General features: G+C 45.9%; 3 protein-coding genes across 5 annotated transcripts in view; 1 reads left to right on the forward strand and 2 right to left on the reverse strand.

The window, feature by feature from the left end:
• The window catches only part of GLB1 (galactosidase beta 1), a 43,056-nt gene extending 23,637 nt beyond the window's left edge, over positions 1–19,419 (reverse strand). The window contains exons 1-5 of the mRNA XM_030512948.1: positions 19,309–19,419; positions 6,892–7,061; positions 1,210–1,360; positions 843–903; positions 10–104 (exon numbers count right to left, since the gene is read on the reverse strand). Of these exons, the coding sequence (XP_030368808.1) occupies positions 10–104; positions 843–903; positions 1,210–1,360; positions 6,892–7,061; positions 19,309–19,362 (531 nt within the window). The 5' untranslated portion in view covers positions 19,363–19,419. The remainder of the gene's footprint in view (positions 1–9; positions 105–842; positions 904–1,209; positions 1,361–6,891; positions 7,062–19,308) is intronic.
• On the reverse strand, positions 11,408–26,762 carry TMPPE (transmembrane protein with metallophosphoesterase domain). 3 transcript variants are annotated; one of them, XM_030469657.1, is made up of 3 exons: positions 19,309–19,395; positions 16,661–16,778; positions 11,408–15,994 (listed from the first exon to the last, which is right to left on the reverse strand). In XM_030469657.1, exon 3 carries the CDS (start codon positions 15,903–15,905, stop codon positions 14,589–14,591), a length of 1,317 nt encoding a protein of 438 aa, XP_030325517.1. In that variant the 5' UTR covers positions 15,906–15,994; positions 16,661–16,778; positions 19,309–19,395; the 3' UTR covers positions 11,408–14,588. The 3 variants fall into 3 exon arrangements, with proteins under 3 accessions (XP_030325517.1, XP_030325535.1, XP_030325525.1); XM_030469675.1 differs by lacking the exons at positions 16,661–16,778; positions 19,309–19,395 and adding an exon at positions 26,623–26,762; XM_030469665.1 differs by lacking the exon at positions 16,661–16,778 and having other exon boundaries at positions 19,309–19,463.
• On the forward strand, positions 19,361–24,510 carry CCR9 (C-C motif chemokine receptor 9). The gene is made up of 2 exons (XM_030485873.1): positions 19,361–19,537; positions 23,055–24,510. Exons 1-2 carry the CDS (start codon positions 19,361–19,363, stop codon positions 24,189–24,191), a joined length of 1,314 nt encoding a protein of 437 aa, XP_030341733.1. The 3' UTR covers positions 24,192–24,510.
• Positions 26,763–26,897: the final 135 nt, after the last annotated feature.

A 26,897-nucleotide genomic window follows, 5' to 3' on the forward strand; every position in this document is an offset into this window, starting at 1 on the left:
GGGAGTTACCTGCACCATGATGATCGGACCCCCATTTTGATAGAGGTGAGGCCTCATCTTTGGCAAAAGGACTCCCATCCATTTCTCTACTGCTGCCAGGTAATCTGTGATACACAAAATAGAGATGTTTCACAGCTTTTTTCCTATTTTTTTAATTATATATGGGTAGTTTTTACTTAGTGTTCTAAATACGTAAAGTATAATGGAACAGCATTTAATGAACTGATGTGCTCTTATACTTGTTCATACATGGCAGCTCCCAGTACCGTTTGCCACAGAATAGAACATTTAAATACTGATGAACTTTGAAAATCACCAGAGAGACTTCAGTATGTCTCACACAGGTTGTCCTAGTACATTTCAACAGGAAAATGCATGTTGCTATGTGTACTATTTTTTTTTAAATAGATAACTTATCCTACCATGAGCAGAACTGAAACCAGATCTGATATGCATCTTCGTCCCCTAATACACACTCTAATAACCATGTTAATCTCCTGTCTCATCTCAATCCCTCCATGTGTGGTCCATGAGAACCAGACCAGTTCGCTGTTGCAAAACCAAAAACCACAAAGCTGAGAGCTACCTGTATTTTCCTCAGTGGTGACAACGATTTGTCTCTTGGCACCAGTTTTCATGAAGGTTGTCAATATCTTGGAAACTTTCTACCCTACTTTGTTCATTTTATATACTTCTTGACCACACACTTCTAATTACAAGTATAGCACGTTTTAGTTACAAGATAACTTAAGCTGAAATATGAACTGCCTAATAATGTCCTCAAACAGCAAATCACCTTGCTGCTAAAGTGTATTTTTGCTAGTCTTTTTTGATGCCTTTACCTGAATCAGAAGACCTGAGAACAATAGATTTCTTCTCCAACAGCCATGCAGGAAGACCTCCCTGGGAAAAGAAAGGGAATCACTTTAGTGAGGTTTTTTTTTTTTAAGGAAACATAAGTAGTATTTAGCCTTTTATCAAAACATATACCTGAAAATTGATTTTCAACAAGTAAATTCTAGCTCCCAATCAAAAAACAAACACAAAATCAGCTTGTGTTGGAAGAAGTCACTTGTATGCATGGATTTTAATACACTAAACCATGAGTCTTGTCCAAGGATATATCAACTATGTTTGTCTACTTAATAGAGAAATACTTGCATTAGATTTACTTGTGAAATGAGGTAACTGTTACAAAAGGCTGTGTACCATGTCCCATTCCGCACAGATGTAAGGGCCAGCTCTCAGGATAACCAGCAAACCGGTGTCGTTAGCGAGCTGCAGGAAATGCTCTAGATCTTTGTCACCAGAAAAGTCATACACGCCCAGCTGGGTTTCGTGGTAGTTCCATGGCACATACCTATGAAAAGAGAAGATCACCGTCCATTAGGAAACTGAGGCTTAACCAGAACTCCAAATAACTACTGCCTGCACCACACACCTCACATCTGTAATGCTGGCTTAGTCTTCAGATGAGTAAAATACAAGAATAACTCCAAGGCCTTTCTTCTGTGAGGTACTTCAGATGGCAGAAAGTATTAATACTGAAAAAAGGCTCAGTACTTTGCAGTATGCCAGCGTGAGCAGCAGGTCAAGGGAGGTGATCCTGTCCCTCTGCTCTCATGAGACCCTACATGAAGCACTGTGTGCAGTGCTGGTGCCCTCAACATAAGGACATGGAGCTTTGGAGCAAGTCCAGAGGAGGCCACAAGGATGATCAGGGACTGGAGCACCTCCCGTATGGAGACAGGCTAAGAACATTGGGGCTGTTCAGCCTGGAGAAGAGAAGCTGCGTGGAGACCTCAGAGCAGCTTCCAGAGTCTGAAGGGGGCTACAAGGATGCTGGAGAGGGACTCTTCATCAGGGACTGTAGCGACAGGACAAGGGGTGATGGGTTCAAACTGAAACAGGGGAAGTTCAGGACAGATATAACTCAGGTTAGATAACAACTCATTCACTGAAAAATGCTTCTAGCAGACACCTGCAATTGTTTCAGCTAAATAAGGATGACTAGATATTAACTTCATAACAGTTCCTAAAATACTAAACTTAACTTCATAACTGCCTACAGAACGACAGCAACTGGTTATACTCCTTCCTCTTTAAGCTACAAAACAAATTAGTTGTACAACAAGTTAATTGTACTAAACAAGTTAGTTTGTACTAACCTTAGTACAAGCTATAACTGGTAAGTAAATTACAGGTTAATACAAGAAAAGCATTTTAGTAATTCAACTACACCTTGTAACCTGTTAGTTACAAAAATATACTCATTGGAGAGTTTTATGAACTTTTTCTAGAAACAAGTCTGTGCTTAATAGTGTCTGAGATTAAGACAAAAGAGTTTCTCCAGCTCCCTTATGTTCAAGACAGAAGAAGAGCATAGAATCATAGAATCAACCAGGTTGGAAAAGACCTTTAAGCTCATCCAGTCCAACCATTGCCCAGCACTGCCAAGGCCACCACTAACCCATGGCACTGAGGGCCTCGGCTACACGGGGTGTGAGCACTTGCAGGGACGGTGACTCCAGCACTGCCCTGGGCAGCCTGTTCCAATGCCTGAGCACCCTCTGGGGAAGGAATTGTTCCTCTGCTCCATCTAAACCTCCCCTGGTGCAGCTTGAGGCCGTTTCCTCTTGTCCTGTCACTTGTTCCTTGGGAGCAGAGACCGACCCCCCCTCACTGCAACCTCCTGTCAGGCAGTTCCAGAAACAGTTTTAATTTATGTCCCATGCATTCCCACAAGGCCAGAAAAATCGCACAGATTTTGGTGCAGAAGGGAAGCAAGTGAATACAAAAATGTATGCAAAATGCTTTCTTACAGAAAGAGTCATGATATAAATGTATTTTAAACACTGGCCTAAAAATTGTTACTAATACCCTTTAATCCCCCAGTCTATTGTCTACAGCTAGGAATGGCCTCAAACTAAAGCATTTTACTTTGAAATAGTTATTATTAGGAAGCATAATTCCTACATAACGTTGTACAAATTTATAGACAGTTGTTAATGCTGTACTGCTTTAGCTACAGAATAATGAATTTACAAAGGAATGTCACATTCCTTCACAAACTTGAAGCACAGTATGTCTGTATTGCAGTTAATAGCATTTACTCACCATTTAGATACAATTTTTAAGCTTTATCATGTAACCTTCCTTTTCTTCTGGTCATTTTCCTCTCTTATTTAATCCTGTACATATTTAGCCCCATCTAGCGGTTAAATGTTTAACTCCTCCATGCCAAAAAACCCTCCCAAACCAACCGCTAAATTTCAGTCCTATCCGGATGCCTCAGTGTTCCAGATGTTCAGGAACTGAAAATGAGGACAGTTACCCTTGTGTGACCAGATGCCTCTGCATGCTACCTGCTGCGGTCAGGACTGGAGCTCCCAGGAACACATCCATCATCTTTTGGGATGTCACACCAACCACAATATCAAATTTCAACCTGCTATTTGGAAGATTTAGGCCTTGGTATTTTAAGCTTTAATGTAAGATCAAGCTTCCTGTCACCTGTTTGCTCATATTCTGTTATTGCTTAAGAAGGACATGAAGCTGTTGGAGCAAGTCCAGAGGAGGCCACGAGGATGATCAGGGGCTGGAGCACCTCCCATATGAAGACATTGGAGACACCCCCCATGTGAGAACATTGGTGCTGTTCAGTCTGGAGAAGAGAAGCTGCGTGGAGACCTCAGAGCAGCTTCCAGTGTCTGAAGGGGGCTACAAGGATGCTGGAGAGGGACTCTTCATCAGGGACTGTAGCGATAGGACAAGGGGTGATGGGTTCAAACTGAACCAGGGGAAGTTCAGGTTAGATCTAAGGCAGAAGTTCTCCCTGTGAGGGTGCTGAGGTGCGGGCACAGGGTGCCCAGAGAAGCTGTGGCTGCCCCATCTCTGGCAGTGTTCAAGGCCAGGCTGGACAGAGCCTTGGGCGACATGGTCTAGTGTGAGGTGTCCCTGTCCATGGCAGGGGTTGGAACTGGATGATCTTCAGGTCCTTTCCAACACAAACCATCCTATGATACTGTGTTTCCAGGTGCAGAGGGTTATAGACATATACTGACTTCACCCATCCAAGAGTCCCAGATAAGCTGCCGACTCAGACATCAGCTGAACATCAGCATCAAGGCATCGAGCAGAACAGGAAGGAGAGCAGGTCTGGCTTGCTTTGACCACAAGGTATTTAATTTATGAAGACAATCCTGTAATAAAAGGATTCTTTTTACTTTGAAGTGGTTAAGCCTCACTGGGATTACCTTGATAAGAACAAGGCTCCTATATTTCAAATTACAGCAAGACCCTTCCCTGCCTCATGGGAAAAGCCGCAAGCAACAAAGCCACAGCCTTCAGAGGTGGCCCCAAGGCTGGGAGTCCAACCACCACATTCAGCCAGAAAGTCTGGCAGTGCTGCTGCCCGTTGCAGAACAACTTCACACAACTGGTATCTCAGTCCCTTGCTAATAGTTTTACTGATCCAAGACAGAGTAGGCAGAAGAAGAGAATACAAAAACACAGCTAAATAATCACCTAGACTGATCTCCATTTTTACCAAAACCACACAAAATCACAGGGGTAACATGAAAAAATTATTGCTTTATCTCAAATAATCAAGAGGAGGAAGGCTTGTAAAAACCTGTTATCTGTCAACAGTGATTCAGCAACAACACCTAAGCCATAGGTCGCATAACTACAGGGCAAACATTTGCTAGCTGTACTGTGCCTTCTGTGCCAAATCAGAAATAACCCTCCCAAGATCAACAGAGAGCAGGCACCAGCAATGCAAGACAATTTCCACTGCTTCCAGCACAGTGGAAGGACAGGAATGCAAAACAGTAAGGCACAGAGTAAGAGATCTTAACAAGTGAAAAAAGAAAAGAAAATGAAGAAGGAAAACTCACAACTTTGTTAGCAGGAGATTACAAAGGAAGAAGGAAGCAAGGGTGGGGGGGAAGTACCCACAGCCCTGCAGCAATTTTGCTGTTAAACAACAGTGATGGGGGTGAACAGGGAGGAAAACATTCTGATCTCAAAAGACCAATGATACAGCAGAGACATGAACAGGCAATTTCAAAGAAAAAAGGAAGGGACTGGTTGAAAAAGCTGGAAGTGAACAGAAGGCGCTGAAGATACACGGGGTTTGGAAGGAGGAGGAAAATAAATCAGAGGCATAATGGAAATATGAGACACTACAGATCATAAGAGTCACAGAGCCACTGCCAGGACCCTGATCTTCCAAGCCAGACACCAAACAGTACAATTTTCAGGTCCATTTGAGATTACTTTTACTGCAGCAAAAAATAATTACACGAGCAATTTCATGTCCTGAGCAAGCGTGTCACTTAATCCCATTGTTCTCACGTGATGCGAGGGAAAACAGAACTTGCTTCATTTGAAAACAAGAGAAACCACCCCAAAACACACCCACCAAGCAGTCACTACATCATCACAAGACAGGGAAGACAGTTAAGACATGAAAAAGCCACCCCAACATAGAGAACCCTCAAGGGAGGGGAAGGAAAGATGCTGCAAGACATGCAGAGCCAACGCTGTCTGGCAGTCCATAGCACACAAGCAGCTCTTTCAAAGAGAAGCTTTAAGCCTTGGAACGATTTAGGAGAGAAAAACAAACGTGTTTGGGAATTACAGTCATTGCTTGAAAAGACTGTGCCTTACGCTTTTCTACTGCTCCTCTTCCCTTGTGAAGGAAGCTTTGGCAAAAATAAGAGTAAGCTGCATGTTGTTTAATCTGTGCCTCAGCTGTCGTAGTAAGGACACAACCAGGTAGGAAAGACAAGGAAGAGGTTTGGTACCTGCAACTGAAAGCTGTTTAAACACCTAGTTCCCAACTACTCTTCTAAATTTAACCATTCCTGGTGAAGCAGCTTTAAGTGCTACAGCAGCCTTTGCCAATATTTTCAAGGCTTCAGGGAGATAAGAGACTGTATTCAGACATTGTCTCCTCTCCCCTTGTCTGCCTTCTAGAGATTACAATGCAGAGCACATATATATTGGGTTTGCTGCAGGAGTTGTGACCCTCTGGGGAACAAACACTGGAGCAGCCTGTTCCTGAAGGGTGCATCCCATGGAAGGGACCCACGCTGGAGCAGCTCATGAAGAACTATAGCCTGTGGGAAGGACTCATACTGGAGAAGTTCATGGAGAACTGTCTCCCATGGGAGGGACCCCACACTGGAGCAGCAGTGTGAGGAATCCTCCCTGAGGAGGAAGGAGCAGCAGACACAATGTGTGATGAACTGACCACAACCCCCATTCCCCATCTCCCTAAGCCACTGTGGAGGAGGAGGTAGAGAATTCAGGAGCAAAGTTGAGCCCAAGAAGAAGAGAGGGGTGTGGGGAAGGTGTTTTTCAGATTTGATTTTATTTCTCATTACCCTGCTGTGACTTGGTTGATAATAAATTAATGTCTGTTTTGCCTGTGACAGTCATTAGTGAGCGATCTCTCTCTGTCCTTACCTCAACCCACCAGCCTTTTGTTATATGTCCCCTCCCATGTCCAGCTGAGAAGGGGGAGCAATAGAGCGGCTTTGGTGGGCACGTGGTGCCCAGCCAGGGTCAACCCATCACAACATACAAGTGTTTCATAGTTGTCAAAGTTCACAGTCCAACAATTTATTTCAGGTCACATTTGCACCCTGGATTGTGGACCAAGGGGTGTTACCTATCACTAGGGAAGGGGATTAGTAGCTCTAACCTGCCCAGCTGTCCCGGTCTCTGCTGTTAGAGGTCATCCTCTACCACCCTTCACTTCTTCAGAGCTCTACCTATGACTTAAACCCCAATAAACCAAGCAACAATGGCAGCATTCCACTTCACGACTTCTCATAAATGTCACAGGACTACAAATCACTTTGAAAGTCAACAGCTACTTACGTTTGAATGGCATCAAGTCCTGCCATCTTCATCTTCAACAGTCGGTCTTTCCAGTAGTACCGGGGCACTCGGGAGTAGTGAATGCTACCTGAGATGTAACGGAAAGGTCTCCCATCCTTGACAAAGCAGTTGCAGTCATAATCAATCCCAAAACTCCTCGGGGGTATACTCTGTGTGCCAAAAGAAATAATACACAATATAATCTTTTTCTGCCTTGAAAGACATGGAGAACAGCCTATGCAACAACTGTGGGTTGTCCACAATAGAAGGTACAACAGTGTTAAACTAACTGATGGTGAATGGCTCTCCTCCAGCTACAGAGAGTCCCCCCCCTCAGCCTAACACACCAAACGACTACAGCACATCTGCCAATCACTCAGCAATGACAGGATTCACTACTACACCAAAATATGCCACATGTATTCTCCACTTTTAATGAGTATATAGTACTACCTCTCTACAGAGATATATTTGCAGTTGCTTACACCAGTGCAAAGGATGAGGAATTACTTAGAGGAGATTTGGTGAATGCCAACACTTGCGCTGAAGATGTTAGCTTATTAAACTGTTGGAAAACACAACCCGAATTCCAACTTCATGCCATGCTCAAGTCTAGGAACAAAAGCTAGATGGGAGGTTTTGAGGAACAAATAACCCATTCTAAATGCTCCATGTTTGAAAGCTTAGCTTCTAGTAAGTACAAAACTGTTTGATGGATCAGTCTGGCAAACTGCAGACGTTTAAGTCATTGAAAATCAGTAATTTGGCAAAAAAGTCCTACTTTAAATACCTTCCAGCTGAGCACAGCCAAACCAGTGGACTTCAAAAAGAAGCAGGTATATTAAAAAAAAGAATCTGCACTTTCTAGCCACAAGAAAAATACTTTCACTTCAAAAGCACGGGATTACTACTCAACTGATACTAGAATCTTAGTAAGATTTAAATTACTATGACCACAGCAGTACTTCCTTTGCTCTTAAAAAGAAGGGAAACCAGAAGGACTTTTGCTAAGTGCTTGGCCCTATGTCTTTAAGAACCTTTATTAATTTTAATTTTATTTAAATAAACCTTAACATCTCACATCTTGCATAGGCCTTTGGCATCCCTGTCGCCAGTACTACTTTTGGCCTCCATGCACCACTGAATAGTTGGGGTTGTGTCTTCATGTTCGATGACTTTGCATCAGATTCATTATCGCGCAAGGAAAGATCAGTGGGGATTTACGAAGTAAAATCACAGTCACCAAATGTAATCAGTTAGTTCTCCATATCTATCAGAAAATAAGTCAGAAGTCAGCCAAACAAACCTCATGATTCACTGGATGTTAATGTTATACTAGTCCAAGTGAAACACACCTTTCACTAGTGCAAATTAAAAGCTCTTGAAGGACACTGGCCTTGTTCTTGAAATGACAGGCCTTGGTCTGTCCCATATGGAGAATAAGGCAATTAGGAAATAGATTATATGAAATAAAAGCAATGAAATTGAAAGGCAAGGTAAAGGTAGGCCATCATAAAACCCCAGGTGATCTCCACTACATAAAAGCATCCACCACCTGAGGAAATCTGCCCAAAAGTCAAGCAGAGACCAACAGACCACACGGTTTTGAAGAACCTTCCCACGAAACCACTTCTTTGTGTTAAGTGGTGAACCATTTTGTTACAATAGTGTGTACAATTACAGGAAGAACAGAGAGAAGGGAATGGAAAAAGTGAAACACAGCAGGCATGTATAACCATAAAGCTCCAAGTAGTGAAACTCCTGGCCAACAACTGGGCACAACTGCCGACCAAGAGCATACTCTTAGTGCAACACAACAGCAAAAAGGAGGCAGTGCAATGTGTCACAGGCCAAAAGAACAAGAATACAAACTACTAGGTACAGTACAAAGAACAAAGAAAGCTTCCTGAGAGGTGGATGATGAAATTGCTAAGTAAACATGCCTATCCCTAGACTGCCATTAAACAGAGCAATTGAGTGAGATAACACTCTACAAACACTTGAACACTACAAACTCCAAGGAGGAGGAAGACTGCAATGGGTTGCAACTGTGATAAAGGCATTTCTTTACAGAAAACCTAAACTAAAGTTGTGGAAAATGTCTTAAATGCATGTAGCAGCCCAAAACATTCTGCCCCGCCTACAGTGAGCAAGTGAAATTGCCTGTGTGGTGGATATAAAACAGCAGATGTGAGAAGATACAGCCCTAAGCTGGCAGGGAAACAAGAATCATAGAATGGTTTGGGTTGGAAGGGACCTTAAAGCTCATCCAGTTCCAACCCCCTGCCACAGGCAGGGACACCTCACACTAGAGCAGGTTGCTCCAAGCCCCTGTGTCCAACCTGGCCTTGAACACTGCCAGGGATGGGGCAGCCACAGCTTCTCTGGGCACCCTGTGCCAGCACCTCAGCACCCTCACAGGGAAGAACAACAGGGGACTGACAAGTATTGCATAGCAGAAGGTTTTGCAGCCCTGATCCCACAAACACAGACCCATTCTTAATATTAATTAACACAGAGTTCCATAAAAGTTGAAATGAATCTTGACTCAAAGGCATGGATGTGCCATGTCTCCACAAAATCAGGACCTTACAGAGTTGAGAAATACAAGTCAACTGCTCTGGAACAAAAGTAACTCAAAGGTTGGGATTCTCCCTGGGAAATTATGTTGTTGTAGTAACTCCAGACTGTTAAACCTCAAGTAAATTGCCACTGCAGAGGATGCACAGGTAGGTATCATGTGCTTACTTTCCTTTCAATTCAAATACATGTGATTTTTTTGCTCACCTTTAATTTATAACCTGCTTCCTGATTCCTGACCGTGCTGTACTAAGATGGGATTGTACTGTGCATATCCCCAAAGGAAATCATTCACCCTTAGGAACACCAAGCAGATGTTTCACATTCTTCAGCTGGTTTTTACTCTAGGGCACTGCGACGAGTCACAGCATTAGTACAGAGCTGAGAGCTTCAAAATGATCGTGACTAAATGAAACACACAACTCGGGTGCGGCAACACAATTCTGCAATGGTATTAAAAAGAATAAAGCAGCATTAGGGAAAAAGCACATTGAAAGACCATTATCCTTGGAAATAAAGGATGAGAGTCAAAACAAATTGCTGCTGTTTCCCTCTGAAAGAAGATTTTAGCCCCCTCATTCAGACTACCTACAGAGGCCTATGGAAAAGACACTTGCTCCATTCATGGCACGTAACTGTTGGGAGATTATGAACGCTGAATCAATTTTTTACACAGCTCCACCCTCAGGGGACAGACACCTCTGACAGAGAAATAAAACTTGTCATAAAACTGTGAAAAGAAGGTATCAATTATGATTATCATCATTGAACCAGTTACCATTTAGAAGCTACACAAAGCTGTGACCATAACTGTACATCCCTTTCCTTACACATACACTACCTGCTACAGTAGCATTATGTGGGTGAGGAGAAGGAGGAAGCTTCCAGAATACTTACTCTGACTCATCTCATTTATTGCCCATTCTAACAAACATCATATGTTCACTTACTCAACATTCTTTTATTGACAGTGCATGACTCTAGCCATTGCTTGCAGACCAGGGCTTACAACCAAACCAGTTCTCATCATGAATCTATGCCTGGCTCTGCCAATGCTGTGTACTCACCATTATCAATATGCATGGAATTCATTCCCACTCTTTCTCCCCAGAAGATGGGGTACAGGTCTGCTAGTTTGATAAGCACATTCAACAGGCACAAACTCACTGCACGCTTTAGGATGCCAGGTCATTCGTGCCACATCATATTAATGCCCAACTGAAAATCCAGACCTTTACAGGCAATGGTATAACATACTCACATGGAAAAGAACTAAAGAATCTGTCCTTTCTTAAATCAAGTAAGAACTTATTTGTGCAACCTTAGTATTTTAACATTTTAGAATGTGCATGTCCCTCACCATAGGAAAAAAAGTAATAGCTTCAGCATGCAAAACTATTTAACTCCAAATTTACAAAACAGGGTTTTTTTCTTACTTGGAAAGCAAACAAACATGGATTCAAATCTTGAATAAACCCTTCCACCCATGAAGACTTCTAGCATCTCTTATGTAGACCATTCAACCACAGAACACCCCTTTCTCTACCCTAAAGCTCAAGCATCAAAATTGAGACCCACAAACCACTCTCATTTTCTTCTGCTCCTTCCCCAAAAATCCTCTCAGTGTCCTTTCTCTGCCTTTGCAGTGTTCCATTTCCCTACATCACATCCTCATCTCTTCAACCTGCACTTCTTCCCCCTAGTAGAGGCATTAGGCAAATTTAAGTGGCCTTACCTTTCCCACTTTCCATCATGCCTCACAGTGCTGGTACAAGACTTCCCCAAACTACTCCCATCTATTATCAGCATCTTTTTGTTGGGAAACAGAACCGTTTTACCTTTTTGTTGGTAAACAGAATTGTGTGTTAGAACAATTCACCATGAACTGCTACAGTGAATACTGGTACAAAAGAAAAGGTCCTCAGAGGCATCTTTTTTAACAAGCAAATAAAGTTTTATTAAATCCCAACATTTAAAGCATTTGTTATACCACAATTTACATATTTTCAAATCCACTCTATAGTGATTATTTAATGTAATAAATATAGGTTTCACAGAGTGATGACACTGTTCTATTCTGGTATTACTCTTACAGTGATTAACTTCCCCCCAACCCCTCAACTGGCCTTTTGAGGAAGAAATATATATTCAGTTAATTTCTCCAGATCAAATACATTCCATACACATCAAATAAAACATAATTACAAACAAAAAAGCAGCACAGCAATTTTCTTCTCATCTGGAATACTGAACATAGTAAATATTCAAGTCAATAGTGAACATGGTGAATATTCAAGTCAAACAGGGAAAAGTATAGAAAAAGCCTTGAGGGACAATTAGGGATTGCTGTCAGATTTCAGCAGAGGTTAATTTCTCTCACTATTAAAAAGAACGTTGATCTAGGATCCTTTCCATCCATGCTTAAAAAAAAGAAAAAGGCAAATCAGGAAAAGGCTTTGGAGTGTTTTGGCACAGAAAGAAATCATTTGAAGTGATAACCATCAAGCTTTCAGAGGCAGAGACTTAAAGAAAAATAATGTACAAGATCTAAACTCCACTGGGAGAACTCAGTAGATTCATGAAATGATATGACCACTCCTAAAAGGATGTGCATGTGGCCCTGAAAGGATACATGGAGATCTTCCAAGGGATGCACGTACAAAGTAATGAAGAAGCCATCTATACGCCCCTGGGATGGAAGGCCCACTTCAGCTAGGTTTTTGCACACATTTGGACAGAATAAAGGGAGAACTAACAAGGACAGGGAGGAAAAAGAGAAAAATAATACTAGCAATTCACTGGGAAACTAACACGACCTAAAGCCAATCCCACAAAAGCATCCTGATGAGGAAACTTGCTTAAAAATTTATTCCATCTAATAAATATGGAATTATTTACTGTGTTAAGCTTAACACAGTAATAACCCTCAGCCTAACAAGTGAAAAGCTATCCTCCCGGACCACTGGCCTAGAGGGAATACTCTGCACTACTAAACCCAGAATACTGCTTTTAACTGAAGGCATGGTGATAAGTAAAAAGAGGGCTACAGGCTATCAAGACTCTCTCTTCATGAGACCATCTGACACTACACCACTGATGGGAAAGAACTTCAGCTGGACCCCCGTATTAAATACGTGTGGAAACTTCAGGATAATTAAGCAGACATTAATGCACAAGCATAAAGAAGTTCATGAAGTTATAGGTGCTGGGCAACAATAATTATCTAGTCCAGCAAGTAAAGAGCCTGGCTGATGAGGTGCTCAGTTTTTAGACCAAAAGAGGATTGATTCCTCCAAGTCTTCCACCAACCTTCCAGCACATGATACATTTACCCTATTTCTCAATATTCCTGTAGTAAAAATAAAAGATTTTGAAGAGAGGAAGAGGATACAAAACCAGCTTATCAGTTAGAAACTCTGCCAGGGCAGGGGTGTCTGAAGGGAGTGGATGAAGTGAAACTTTGCAATGTCACATAAAGAAAAGCTCAACTTCACAAAGCCTGGGGTACTGTTCAAATACACCCCGAATTCCTCCTGCAAAAGGACAACAGGAGCTGAAGAACAAACCAGCAGTGTGTCTGGTTCAGGATCACAAGGAAAGCAGAAAAAGATTGAACACCATCTGGTCTTGCCATCCTCAGTCTCCTGTGTAAGCACTGATCTCTTTTGCCACATGCTACATGGGTCTGCCTGAGAGGAACCCAGGTACTGGTGGGCAGAAAGGCAGAGCAAGGGACACACTGTGGCTGCAGCTACAGACTTCAGAGGCAGAGGCAGGATTCCCAGACTTGAGTTGTTCATGGTTTTCATACAGCAACACTGAGGTTGAAGGGGAGAGGACAGGAAGATGTACAAAAATGAACTACATCATCGTCCTGGACAATATACACACATGAATTTACATCCTGGCTTTCTTATGTGAACACAAAGATAAAAAAGGCAAGAATTATACGGAATTATATGCCCAGAAATATATGGATTTGTGCTAAGCCCTTCTAGGAAAGACAGACGGAAAATCTCCATCCCTCATTTTTCTGTAGCAGTTGTTCTGCTATGTGCCTATCAGACAACCAGGACATTGATACGCAAATGCTACTAGGAAAAGTCACCTGCTGCAGAGTTCAGTATTCTTAAAAAGGGCACCCTTTACTTGAAATATCAAAACCTTAAAGTTCAAGCATTAACCTATTTGCATTGTTTTCAAATAGCATCTCTTCGCTCTTGTAAGAGAAAAATCACAGAAGACAAATTAAGCAAAAACAAAAAATGTGCAGAATGAAGAGAAAAGAGACTGACTATTTCAGCTTTGGATTTTCTGCTTTACATCAGGAGGTCCTGTATGCACAGACAGCAAGAGAAGTTTGGCAATTCCAAGTTTTCTTTCTCATTTGCTTTTATTAAAGCTATTTTCAGCAAGTAATGATCATATGCCCAATTACTCTGGGGAAAATGCCTGCAGAAACACAGCTGCTTCATCCTTTGGTATCAGTCTCCCCAGCTTTTTAACTAGAAAAAAATGGATTTCAAGAACTGATGCCTCTCAACTGTTAATACTGGTAACAACACAGACTGGAAGCTCTAGTGCATGCTGAAGACAGATTAAAAAATACCCTTAAAACCATTCTCTTCCCAGAACATTTCTAGCAAAAGACTTCTTGAGTTTACAGACTTTGTGGACACTCTTCAATCGCTTCTGCGAAACGTGCACGAATGATTTCACCGCAAGAGATCAGAACTTCACCTGCCTGAGATTGGAGAAGGCAGCTCCTGATGGATAACGAACAGTGGAACATTAAGTAGCTGCAGGACTCAGATATTGCTGAACACGCACAGGACACGTTGTCTCTGTGACATCGGTGTTATCTTTAAATGCAGAACCTCAATAATAATAATAATAATAAAAACAAAGAATTAATTTCTTCAGTATTTTAAAATGCCCCCATTTGTTTCATAGGCCCAAGATACAGTTGGTGTTTTCTGCTCACACTTAACAGAACCTGCTGAAGTCCACCCCAACATATCTTCTCCAGCTTCCCTGAAACAGGATGTGCTTTCAGAGCAAAACAGCCAAGACACTGACCAAAAAGGATGGTACAAGTCTGTCAAATGGAAAACTCCTCAAGAAGAACGGAGAATTATCTCTGTTATTTCAGCTCTGCTGCCCAGCCTCATGGGTATTCCAAAGTACATCGTCCCTGGGCTGACATACACAAAGGTGTTCTGCCCAACTTTGTACAAGCCAACAAAGAATGGGTTCAGCAAATAAGCTCCAGCATTTAGCGGGAAGATCTGCCCACCATGAGTGTGGCCAGAGAGAATTAAGTTGATGTCTGGTCTCTCCTGAAGGGCCCACTTGGCAGCAACAGGCTGATGAGCTAACAGCACTATTGCATGCTCGCTGCTGCAACCTCTCAGGGCTCGCTTTAAATCCATGCCATGTCCTGAGTAGCGCAAGACATTTGCTTCAATATCATCAACACCAGCCAGGCAGAACCAGTCCTCACTGCTCTGTGGTGAAACAATCTTCACATTCTCATTATGCAGCGGCCGAATGTTAAATGATTTTAGCAGCTCAAACCAGTTGCTAACATCTGACGTGTAGTACTCGTGGTTTCCTGTGACAAAGTAAGTCCCCAGAGGGGAAGCAAGTTCTCCAAGAGGCTCAACAGCAGGTCGGATGATCTCTGCCTCAGCGTCAGTCAGGTCGCCAACAATCACAGTGATATCTGGTTTTAAAGCCTTAACCATCCTCACAATCATGGCAAGCTTGGTCTTCCCAACTGTAGGCCCCAGATGGATATCTGAAAGCAACACCACTTTCAGGTTATTCATTGTTGAGGACAGCTTGTGAACTGGAACCTCCACAGAATTCACAGCAGGAGGCTGGGAAGCATTTAACAGCCCCACAACAGTCAGCACGGCAGTCAGCAGCACTGCCAACACTGGTTTCATCGCTGGTCTGTTCTTGTTGCCAGTGCCTGCTCTAGCACCTTTTCCAGCCAACAACTTGTAAGCCTGCTCTACAGAGCCTAGAGTGAAAAGGAAGAAGATCAGAATGATATAGGCCCCCAGGCAAGTGTAGGCAGCTAAAGAAAAGAAATAGGGCTCTTCCGCAACAAGAAATAGCAACGTGAAGAAGCTTGAATGAGCCAGAGCCAGAAACATGAACACAGCTATCTTCCAGGGCATGAAACAGAACGAGCTGGCAACTGAAGCCTTGGAGAACGTGGTGACTATACTTCTCCACACATGAAGAGATCCTATCAACATGAGTGCATTCGCAAACAGCGCTGTCTGCAGCCGCATGAGCCAGCGCCGCATCCTGAGATCGAGCTTTTCTGACAGGTAACTCCGCGACACCATCATGGAGAGGAAAACCACTCCTGCAGCCACTGCAGCCTTTGCTTCAAGGGACAGTTGCTTGAAGGAGATCATCTTGGCTTCCTGACCGGTCCCTTTTGTTCTGCAGGAGTCTCCAGTAGGCAATAATGTGGTTATGAAGGGATGCCTTGGGTCAACGAAGCCTGCAACCAGGAACCAGTATCAGCCCATTTAAAACAGCACAGACATTCCCTTTTTCCCAGACTGCAATGAAGGACTGTTACTCTGCACATGCTACCCAAGAGACTGGGTCATGCAGAATCACTATCATACAGACAGAGAGGAGACTTCCTGGTGTGGAATAAATCAGGCAACTGAAAACACTGGATTTTGGCAGTCCCCTTTCAAGCTCTCTACTGCCTCCCTCAAGGACTCCTTCCACCCCCTTTTTCTTTTTACTACGCTCTTTCCTCATTAAGATTTCCTTATAGTAGACGGCAGTAGATCACAACAGTGATGCAACGAGTCTGGAAACAATCATTACAATATTTGTAAGCCTCACACATGTTCTGGGACTAAGCTGCTCTGCTGTTAACTTCACACACGTTTTCTGCTCTGCCCAAGCAGCCAGCTCCATCTCAAAAGCAGGTATCACCCCACGTCATCCTCACTGAATGCAAGGGATTCTACCAACACATGCTACAGCAGCAGTGAAATCCCCACTGGAACAGCATCAGATGCAACTGTGGGACCAGGAACTCTAGGAGATGCATCCACAGGTATCCTTGCCTCCAGCTGTGAATAACACTTCCCCACAGCCCTGAAAACCAATAGGACCAGTGAAACCCCCACTGTGCTTGGCTACTTACCTCCTACTCACTTCCACTACATGTACAGCTCCCAAGGCTCAACACCTATTTCAGCATATGCTGGTCTAACAGGATGCAATTATGTTGAAAAGAGGCTAAAACATCACACACTGTGCTCCTGCAGAAGTAAAAGGAGCACTAACACATCTCTGCTCCAGACTGAAAATAAATAAGCAAGCACCAGTTATGTTTGAATCCAACCAGAATTCCTGTTTGCCCTGTATTTTGTACAGAGTTCACAGGACTTCGACTAAAGTTTGCACATTTCTAGTTAAAATAAACCTACTAGTCTTTCATAACATACAATAGAGACAAGGCTGAGATGACAAACTACTTTATTTAAAGCCATGCAGCAGCATACACACACTTTCAAAACCCTTCCTCTCTGTCAGCGCACACTTAACTAAGAGAAAAAGAAAGCAATCATTACAGCCAAAAATACCTCAGAAGTAGGGCACAAAAGCAGCCTTGTGGTGCCCTGCAGCAAGCTTGAGCCCATTAGTTTATAAACCCAGTTTGCCAGGTTGCTTATCTGCAGCACGTACCTCCCCAATTTCATTTCAAAGCACATCAGCAGCTCTGTGATGACAGGACCCTGCTGTATTTCGAGGTCTAGACCAAGTTTTAACAAGACCCCTTCCCTCACTGCTTGCTCAAGGAGCTGTGGGTTGACATCAGAGAATCATTCTGTCAGCCCCAGCTCCTCAAGCCCTCTCAGCTGGTACAAAACTATTCTGTTTTACACATATGCCTCTGCAGAAAATCAGCAGAACCAGGAAGATAAGAGCATAAGAAATGCCTTACTGGTTTGAGCCCACAGCTCCTCGAGATACCAGGCCACATTCTGTCTGGACAACAGCAATAAGAAATGCTGTTTAAAGAAACAACCTGCCCTGGCCACTGTCTGTGGCTGCTCTCCTTACACTCCTCCAGCCAACAAAGCTCCTCCATCAGGGATGTTAAAAGGCAAATCCTTGCCTGATCATTTTTGGATGTTGTTTATTAACCCAATGTATTTTAGTTTGGCTAATCCTCTTTTGGGATCTGTTAAACCCTGTCTGCTTCTACAACCTCCCACTGCAGCAAATCCCTGAAGTTCTCTATATGTTTTTTGAAGTATTTTCATAGAATCACAGAACAGTTTTGGTTGGAAAGGACCTTCAAAGCTCATCCAGTCCAACACCCCTGCAATAAGCAGGGACACCTTCAACTAGATCAGGCTGCCCAGAACCACATCCAGCCTGGCCTGAAATGTCTCCAGGGATGGTTCATCCACCATCCACCCTCTGGGCAACTTGTGCCAGGGTTTAACCACCCTCATTGTACAGAATTTCTTCGTCACATCCAGCCTGAATTGCCCTCTTTTAATTTAAAACCATCACCCCTAATCCTGTCACAACAGGCCCTGCTAAAAACTTTCCACATCTTTCTTATACACCCCTTTTAGGTACTGAAAGGCCACAGTAAGGTCTCCCCGGAGGCTTCTCTTCTCCAGGTTGAACAACCCCAGCTCTCTCAGCCTTTCCTCACAGCAGAGCTGCTACACCCATCTGATCATTTTATGTCCCTCCTCTGGCCCCTCTCCGACAAGTCCATGTCTTTCCTGTGCTGAGGACTGGAAGAGGCTGCCCAAAGAAGTGGTAAATGCCCCATCCCTGGCAGTGCTGGCAACATGGTCTAGTGTGTGGTGTCACTGCCTGTGCCAGGGGGTTGGAACTGGATGATCTTAAGGTCCTTTCCAACACAAACCATTCTGTGATTCTATGACTCCAGAGCTGAACACAGTCCTCCAGTGGGGTCTCACCAGAGCAGAGGGGCAGAATCACCTTCCTTGAGCCACGCTCCTCTGGATGCGGCCCGAGATACAACTGGCCTTTGGGCTGCAACCACACATTTTCTCTGTTTTAAACTAATCCACTAAATCCACCAAGTGTCCCTCTTCTAATACAACCAAATCTCTTGAGTATTGGTTCTCCATTCCTCTTACCTTCAGAACTGTCAGTCTCCCCCATACCCAAATCCCTCAGAGCCCACACTTGGTGCCACCCGCCTTCCCTTTGACAACAGTCTCCCCACGGCTGCATTACTTCCCACACAGCTTTACCCACCCGTGCATCACTCAGCTGCCAAGAGAACATTGATGCTGGGCTTCAAACCCCAGCCACCAGCGACAAGGCTCCCACAGCAGAGGTAGAGACAAAGGATGTGCCCGGGCACCTGCTATGGCACCCGCTGGTCACCACAGCGGCAGCAGAGTCGATGCGGAACCTGGGCAGAGCAGGACAAGCTCCTCTCCCTGCGCACACCACAGCAGCGCAGGTTTCCCATGGGATGTGCTCCTGGATGCCCGTGTCCCCCCGCCGCGGCGCAAAGGCCGCGCAGCCCGGCCCTTCTCAGCGCAGGCAGCGAGGCCCCGGCCAGGGCCAGGCCTGACGGGAGACAAGGAGGCGGCCCCGCCGCCGCTCCTCACCCTGCCCCGGCAGCCACCGGCCCCGGGTAGCACCGCCCGTGACCGCCGGAGCTGGCTAATGAGAAACGGACCGAATTAATCGCCCCCACCCGCGGGTAGACATGTCCGCCCGGCAACCCCCGCGCCCCTCAGCGCTCAGGGCCGCCCCGGAGGAGGAGGCGGCGGGGGGAGGACTCACCGCGGCCCGGAGGATGGCCGCCAGCCCGGCCAAGGGGAGCAGCAGCCGCAGCATGACGGGGAGCCGGGAACCGGCGGTGAAGCGACCTCTCCTCTGCGCAGCGCTCCGGGACAGGGTGGTGTCGGCGGAGCGGAACAGAGCGACCGCTCCGCCCCGCTGCGTGCCCGGAGATGGCCCTGCCTCCGTTGCCAGGCATGGGCGGGCGGCAGGAGCTTTGGAGGCTGAACTTGTGTGATTGACGGAAGAAGAAATGCTGAGAACATCGATAGAACCATGGTTTTGATTTGCAAAGTGTTTGCAAGTGTCTGGGGTAGGAATGATATTATGTAGGGTCGTCTTTTCTCTGCTTGACTTTCAGACTCCTCAGTGGAGAGCAGCTCCTGCTTGTCAGAAGTAACCCAGCTGCTTTGCCTTGCCTCACCTTGGGGAAATAAGGAGCAGCTGAGGGGACCTGTCATGGGCAGTCCTGCCTCGAGTGTTCTGATCTATAGAAAGTTCCTAGATAACGGGATTTGCTTGTGTGTGAGAGGCACCGACCTCACCAAGTGCAAACATCCTCCTCATAGAGGACATGGAGTCTTGGGTGACATGGCCTAGTGTGAGGTGTCCCTGCCCGTGGCAGGGGGTTGGAACTGGATGATCTTAAGGTCCTTTCCAACCTAAACCATTCGATGATTCTATGACATTCAATCACAGCCACAGACAGAGCAGGTGAGGGGCTGTTGAGCCTGTTTGGAGAGAGGCAGGTTAATGGCCTCCTTTTACCCTGGCAGGGGAAAATAGGTGTATTAAGAGAGAGATCTAGTGCAAGCACAGGGCAGTTTTCACTGTGAGAAAAGGAAACCTCTTGGTCAGCCTCAGCAGAGGGTGGAACCCCCAGTTTTGTTCTGTTTCTGCAGAATCTGTTGATTTTTAAGCTCAGCACGTGGAGCTGCCTGTGCCTCTGCCATTAGCACACACGCTGAATGAGGAGCTTAAAAATCAACCCCAAATTGGGCTTGAGAGTAAATACGTGAAAGTTAAAATGAAGACACAGCAGAAATGCTGGTGGTTTTCATTTTCCCATTTAAAACAAACCAAAAAGAAGTGTTACACTTGCAAGTTCTCTTGGTGAGCAAGAAAGCAATATATTTGTAAGGCAGAGATGCTTGATTTTGTAATGATATGAGCTGGAGGGAAATTACAAGTTATTTCACGATCCAGGCTGGTATTGCAAGAACTGAGCCCACTGTCTCTGCTTTGGTTTGAAATGAATTAACTGGGGACGGCACTGAGCAAGGATGCAAATAGGGAACCAATTTGGCAAGAGGGTTTGTAAAGTTCACACTGTTCTCCTGCTTCTGTTCCCACCAGTGGGGTAAAAATGGTGGTGTTGTCAATGGCGCTCACCGAGTAAGTGGGACGTGGCAGAAAAAAACAGGATGAACAGCCGCCCATGTTCTGCTCTGGAGACTTTAAGGACAGTGGAAGTGGCTGTGTGAAGTGGGTAGATTATGTTACATTTATTACTTTGCTTCTAGGGAGAATTAAGCTAAGTCTAATTAAAGTCACTTAAATACAGAATTGAAGGCTCAGATTCATGAAGGAGAGACTGAAGTACATGAAGATCATTTGCACGAGAGGCTTTGCCCATGGGCATGCCTTTACCATACTGCAGTTAATGTAGCTCTCCCAATGAGGAATGATTTTGCATTACAGTGAGGGCCAAACTAGCTGGAGTTAGGGGTATTTCCACGGATCCGCTGGCAGGCAGCCACGTGCCACACACTGCACAGAGGTACTGTCACATACAAATATAGACCCGCTGCAGGAGGAGTTTCAGGATGACAGCTGATTATTGAGGATACGAAGACACTTTAGCAGGGATTTTGCAGTTGAGTGCAGAGCACCCGGGCTCCTTCCCCTTGGAAGGGGATGCCATGCTGCTGATGCTGGAGTGTGGTGCCCAGTCACAGGTGAGCTCATCCAAAACCAAGCCCAAATCATTGTTTTCTTCATAACTGGAACTGAGCCTGATCTGTGACTTGGAAACTTTCTTGGGGTGTGAGTGGAATGAGCATAGAACCACAGACTGGTTTGGGTTGGAAAGGACCTTAAGATCATCCAGTTCCAACCCCCTGCCACAGGCAGGGACACCTTCCACTAGAGCAGGTTGCTCCAAGCCCCTGTGTCCAACCTGGCCTTGAACACTGCCAGGGATGGGGCAGCCACAGCTTCTCTGGGCACCCTGTGCCAGCACCTCAGCACCCTCACAGGGAAGAACTTCTGCCTTAGATCTAACCTGAACTTCCCCTGTTTCAGTTTGAACCCATCACCCTTTGTCCTATCGCTACAGTCCCTGATGAAGAGTCCCTCTCCAGCATCCTTGTAGCCCCCTTCAGACACTGGAAGCTGCTCTGAGGTCTCCACGCAGCTTCTCTTCTCCAGGCTCAACAGCCCCAATGTTCTCAGTGTGTCTTCATACAGGAGGTGCTCCAGCCCCTGATCATCCTTGTGGCCTCCTCTGGACTTGCTCCAACAGCTCCATGTCCTTCTGATGTTGAGTACACCAGCACTGCACACAGTGCTGCAAGTGGGGTCTCACAAGAGCAGAGCAGAGGGGCAGGATCCCCTCCCTCAACCTGCTGGTCACGCTGCTTTTGATGCAGCCCAGCACATGGGGGGTTTCTGGGCTCCAGCGCACACCGAAGTGGCTCATGTTCAGTTTCTCATTGACCAACACCCCCAAGTCCTTCTCCTCAGGCTGCTCTGAATCTCTTCTCTGCCCAACCTGTAGCTGTGCCTGAAAAATTAGCAGAAAAATGATGGTTGTGAGAGGTCTTAGCTATTGAAAAGAGAACATTGTGTTTGAGCCACCTAAACCATGCAAATCGCAGAGCAAACAGTCTCTGACAGGTCTCATTGGGCTGGGGTCCCGGGAGGGAGCACACACCCAGCTCGGCCCACATAAACCTCAAAGTGATGTGACTGTTGGGTGTGATGATGAAAACAGCTAAATAATCAGATCCAGGACATCAGTTTCTGTGTGGTTGGTTTGTCTCCCAGCCAGATGCATGTCAAAAGGTTGAGGTTTTTATTAAAAGAAGAAGAAGAAGACAGCAGAAAGTCACAGTTCTACTTCAGAGCTGTTTCAGATCAGTTGTTTTCCCCCATCTTTCCTCTCCAGGTCACGGAGCCTCCTTCAAGACTAAGTGAAGCTCTGACTGAAGATGGCTGTTGCAAGGGTAGTGAGTATACAGCTATGATGTTGTGTCGCCTCCTTTTCTCTTTCCGCTCTCTTTGCCCGCATCAGTTTTCTGCCTCTCTCGAGCCAATCATGCTGTCCCACATAGCAGTAACAAAAAGGCTCCTTCCCTACCTCTTTCCAAGGTGGGGGATTTTGTGTTTTGTTCTGTATTTGAAGCTGCTGAGCCAACAGTGATTTGAATGATCTGACGGAGATCTCACCACCTGCCATTTTAATAGCTGAAGTGGGCTGGCGGTGGGGAACTGCTGTTTTGTGAAGATTTTGTTACTCAGCGGATCATTTTTTATATGTCTCTGCCATGCCACACACTTCAAGCAGTCTGAAACGTGCTGTGTTTCGCTGGCAGCCTTTGCTCTTTATATATAGTATAAAATATTACATATTTTAATATATAAAATGGAATATATTGGGGATCTTCAACTGCATCTGGTGGAGAGAGGCAAATTTATGCTTTAGTGAGCCACCTCTCAACACAAATTTGCCTGATGTCCCACTGCAGGTCATCCACCCTGGCAAGAGCAACTTGGAATACTACAGGAACGACAGTGCAGAGGCGTCCCTGTATGGAATGCCGGTGAACAACACGGACTTCATGTGTGACATGAGGCAGGTCAGGCAGTTTGCTCGAGCCTTCCTGCCTGTGTTCTTCTGGCTCATCTTCTCTGTGGGCACCGTGGGAAATGCCTTGGTCGTGCTCGTATATTGCAAACACCGCTTCAGGAGGAGCATGATGGATCGGTACCTGCTGCACTTGGCCATTGCAGACCTGCTCTTCCTCTTCACCCTCCCCTTCTGGGCTGAGGCTGCCTCCAATGGCTGGATCTTCAAGAACCTCATGTGCAAAGTTGTCAACAGTATGTATAAGATCAACTTCTACAGCTGCAGCTTGTTTCTAACCTGCATCAGCTTGGACAGGTACATCACTATTGTCCAGGCGACAAAAGCTAACGCCTCTAAGCGAAGGCGGCTTCTGCACAGCAAAGTGATGTGCTGGGCTGTCTGGCTGACATCCATGAGCCTGTGCATCCCAGAAATCATGTACAGCCAAAGCATGCGGGTGGGTGACATAACAGTTTGCAAAGTCACATATCCACCAAACATCAGCATGAACTTCAGAGTTACAGTCCTGGCCTTCAAAGTCACATTCGGATTCTTTCTCCCACTCCTTGTCATGGTCATTTGTTACTCCCTTATCATCAACACCCTCCTGCAAGCCAAAAGATCCCACAAGCAGAAGTCACTGAAGATCATCACCACGATCATCACCGCTTTCCTCCTCTCCCAGTTCCCGTACAACATTGTTTTGCTGGTCAAAGCCATCAGCACCTACGCCGGGGAAGCACAGAGCTGTGATGCTGCTGACCGGCTGGACATTGCGCTGCAGCTCACCCAGAGCATCGCCTTCCTCCACAGCTGCCTCAACCCCTTTCTCTATGCCTTTGCTGGCGAGCGGTTCAGGACAGCGCTGGCCGGGGTGATGCCGAGCGGCGGTTTCTGCTGGAGCAGGGGCCAAGACCAGTGCTCCTCTGCCTGCAACAGCCACGAGCACAGCTCAGACTGGTCCTTCGCCGTGCTGGGGAGGCGGCGAGTGAGGAGCTCCATCACCCTCAGCACACACTTGATCATAGAGTCATAGAATCAACCAGGTTGCAAAAGACCTTTAAGATCATCAACCATTACACTTGACCTCCTCCGTTATGGCCTCTCCTTGCCAAGTCTTCTTGTAAGTTAGTGTTTGTCCTTGCCCTGCTCCAGAGGAGCACCAAACTCTTTGGAAACTGTGTGTATATCTCAAAGACTACGCTAGAGGAGTGGGGAGGGCTGGGGACTGCTTGCATGGCCCATCCTTGCTGTATGGGATCCAACTGGGGCTTGCTGGCTTGAAAGGAAGGGAAACCTTTGGCACAGGGCAGCTAAATGGAGTCATACTCTTGTAAGCGGAACTGTTAGAGGACAAAAGCTGTCTCTGAGGCAGCTCTAAATACCTGTCCCATCTGCAGCTCAGACCACAGCCTGAAAGAAGAAGCCTTGCAGGGAGGTGGTAAAGCAGCTACGGCAGCAATGGGGGCAGGGGAAGCAGCAGGAGCACGGTCAGCCTTCGTTTGCTGTCCACCCAGGGTTTCCTATGGAGGTGGCCAGACTGGGGAGCCTGCCTGCTCCTACACCAGCTCCCCTCCCCTCTAACGAAGGGCAGCCTTTAGCTCCTACACTGGTTTATTGCAGTAGCAAGTGCTGCTCTCTATGCTTGTGCAGACACAACTCTGTTCTGCTATGCAGGTGATGCTTCTTGCAAAGGAAGGCCAACAGTTTACGTTTATAAAGTGGTTGATGCACAGTTAGTTCTATATTTTAGCTGTGTGATATAAGGTGAAATTGGGTACAATTTATTTGCTGTGGCTCCTATTTTGATACTGGAAACAAATCACACCTCACAATAAAAATTCAAGGCCATCAGGGACACTGAGTTGTCCATCCCAGGGATATTTGACATGTGGGGAAAAGCCATAGTGAACAGGAAAGCAAAACCCAAACCCATGGGTCAACAGAGTGCTGGCTATTCACTAGTATCTTTGCTAACAGTGAGAAAATACATTTAGCCTGGGGCCATTAAGACAGAGATTAAGTGTCAAACCTAATGTTAATGAAATCTAGATTGAAACTCCAGATTGGTGAAGGCAGGGGCACCCCAAAGCAGTGTGCTGTTATGCACCCCACAACTTCTATAGGGCTTTTGGTGTGCCAGGGTTAGTGCCCATGGCCATTCCCCACCTCTCCTGCACCTCCCAGTCTTCAACTGCAAGTTGTAGTGCTCAGAGGCTTTGTTTTAAACAGCCACATTGAAATTGTTTTGCTTCCTGGACATTGTTTCTTGCATTATTGGTCGTTGTTTCTTTGTCATTATTATTTCTTGCAGGTAGAAGGTGTTTTCATTGTGCATTGATCACTAAAGCATGTTGATGAACACGAGTTTCTGCACCGTTTGGCGCTGCTTTTCTAGCTGACAGATGGGGTTCTAGTTTCTTGTGTGTTTATTAAGATTTTGTAAACTTTTGTACCTTTTCCTTAGGGAAAAAACAATGGTGAAAGATGGATGTGAGTTTTTACTACATGTATAAGAAGGATTTGGGGGGGGGGATTGCAATTTGTGTTGAGCTCAATGCAAAAGGAAGCTGAAACTCTGTCAAATAAAGGCGCTGTCACATATGCTGAGAGGATGAACTGGTTGCTTCTTCCCACAGGTCCTTCCCAGGCTGGGATCCTGTTTCCGATGACAGGACTTGCCCTTCCCACACCAGGCAAAAGGAAACCTTTGCTAACAGGGTTTACTTCACCCTTGGGGTGTGAGGCCACAGCCGAGGACCCTGGAGCAGGTTTGGGCTCCCGAGGCAAGGCATGGGAGCAGTTTCGGGAGGGAGGGCAGGTTTCTGAGGCCGGGGGAGGAAGGAAGATGCTTCCTTGTGGCAGCTGAGCCCCGCCACCCCTTCTCAGGGCTGGGCACAAGGATGCTCCTACCCAGAGGGTCCTCCCAGCCCCAGAAGAGCTCAAGTCGTGCAAATGAACCAACACACAAAGAGCTGTTGACCTGAGGTCCTGCCCCGCGGCCTCGAGCTCATCCCTGCACAGCCTCTCACCAGCCCCAAGAACTTGAATTCTGGGGCCTTCTCAGGGAAGGTAAAAGCATCTTTGCTCTACAAACCACGGTGGGAAACTTCCATGTTTGGTCTGTGAGTGAAACTGCTGAGGGTGGTGACACAGCCGTGAACTTTCAGCACTTCGGGTGCTGGGTTGTGACAGGGTCACGCACATCCCACTCTGAGTCAGTGTTCCAGCACCCCCAGGGTGGGTTTTCCCTCCTGGAGGCTCTCCCACTGGAGCTGCCTGTGGTCCTGGAGCTGCTCTGTCCCCCTGCCCTGAGGTTTTAGCTGGATTTATCCCACCAAAATCCATCTTTGCCTCCCAAGGGTGTCCCCAGACTTCAGCTGATGCTCTCTCCCTGGAGGGGAGGTTTCTCCAAAGGCGAGGGGTATTGTGGCCTCTCACACGTCCCATGGGACACTGTGCCTTACCACAGCTCCAGCAGGATGGCCACCGAGCAGTTGATGGAACACTGGAGAAGTCTGGGATCTTCCACAGCTCCCTTCCCCTCTCTTTAAGGCCATTTTCGCCCAGATGTTCCCAGTTTTGGGCTGCAGCCTCCTCTGCTGTCCCTTTTCTGAAGAAAGAAAAAAACCTTGGCTTTTCTATGCCCCAAGCATTGCATCATCACTCCGAGACCCTTCCCTTTGACTCTTCATCCTCACAGAATCATAGAATCCCAGACTGGTTTGGGTTGGAAAGGACC

The sequence above is a fragment of the Strigops habroptila genome, chromosome 1 (assembly GCF_004027225.2).
Source record: "Strigops habroptila isolate Jane chromosome 1, bStrHab1.2.pri, whole genome shotgun sequence".
Taxonomy (NCBI): domain Eukaryota; kingdom Metazoa; phylum Chordata; class Aves; order Psittaciformes; family Psittacidae; genus Strigops; species Strigops habroptila.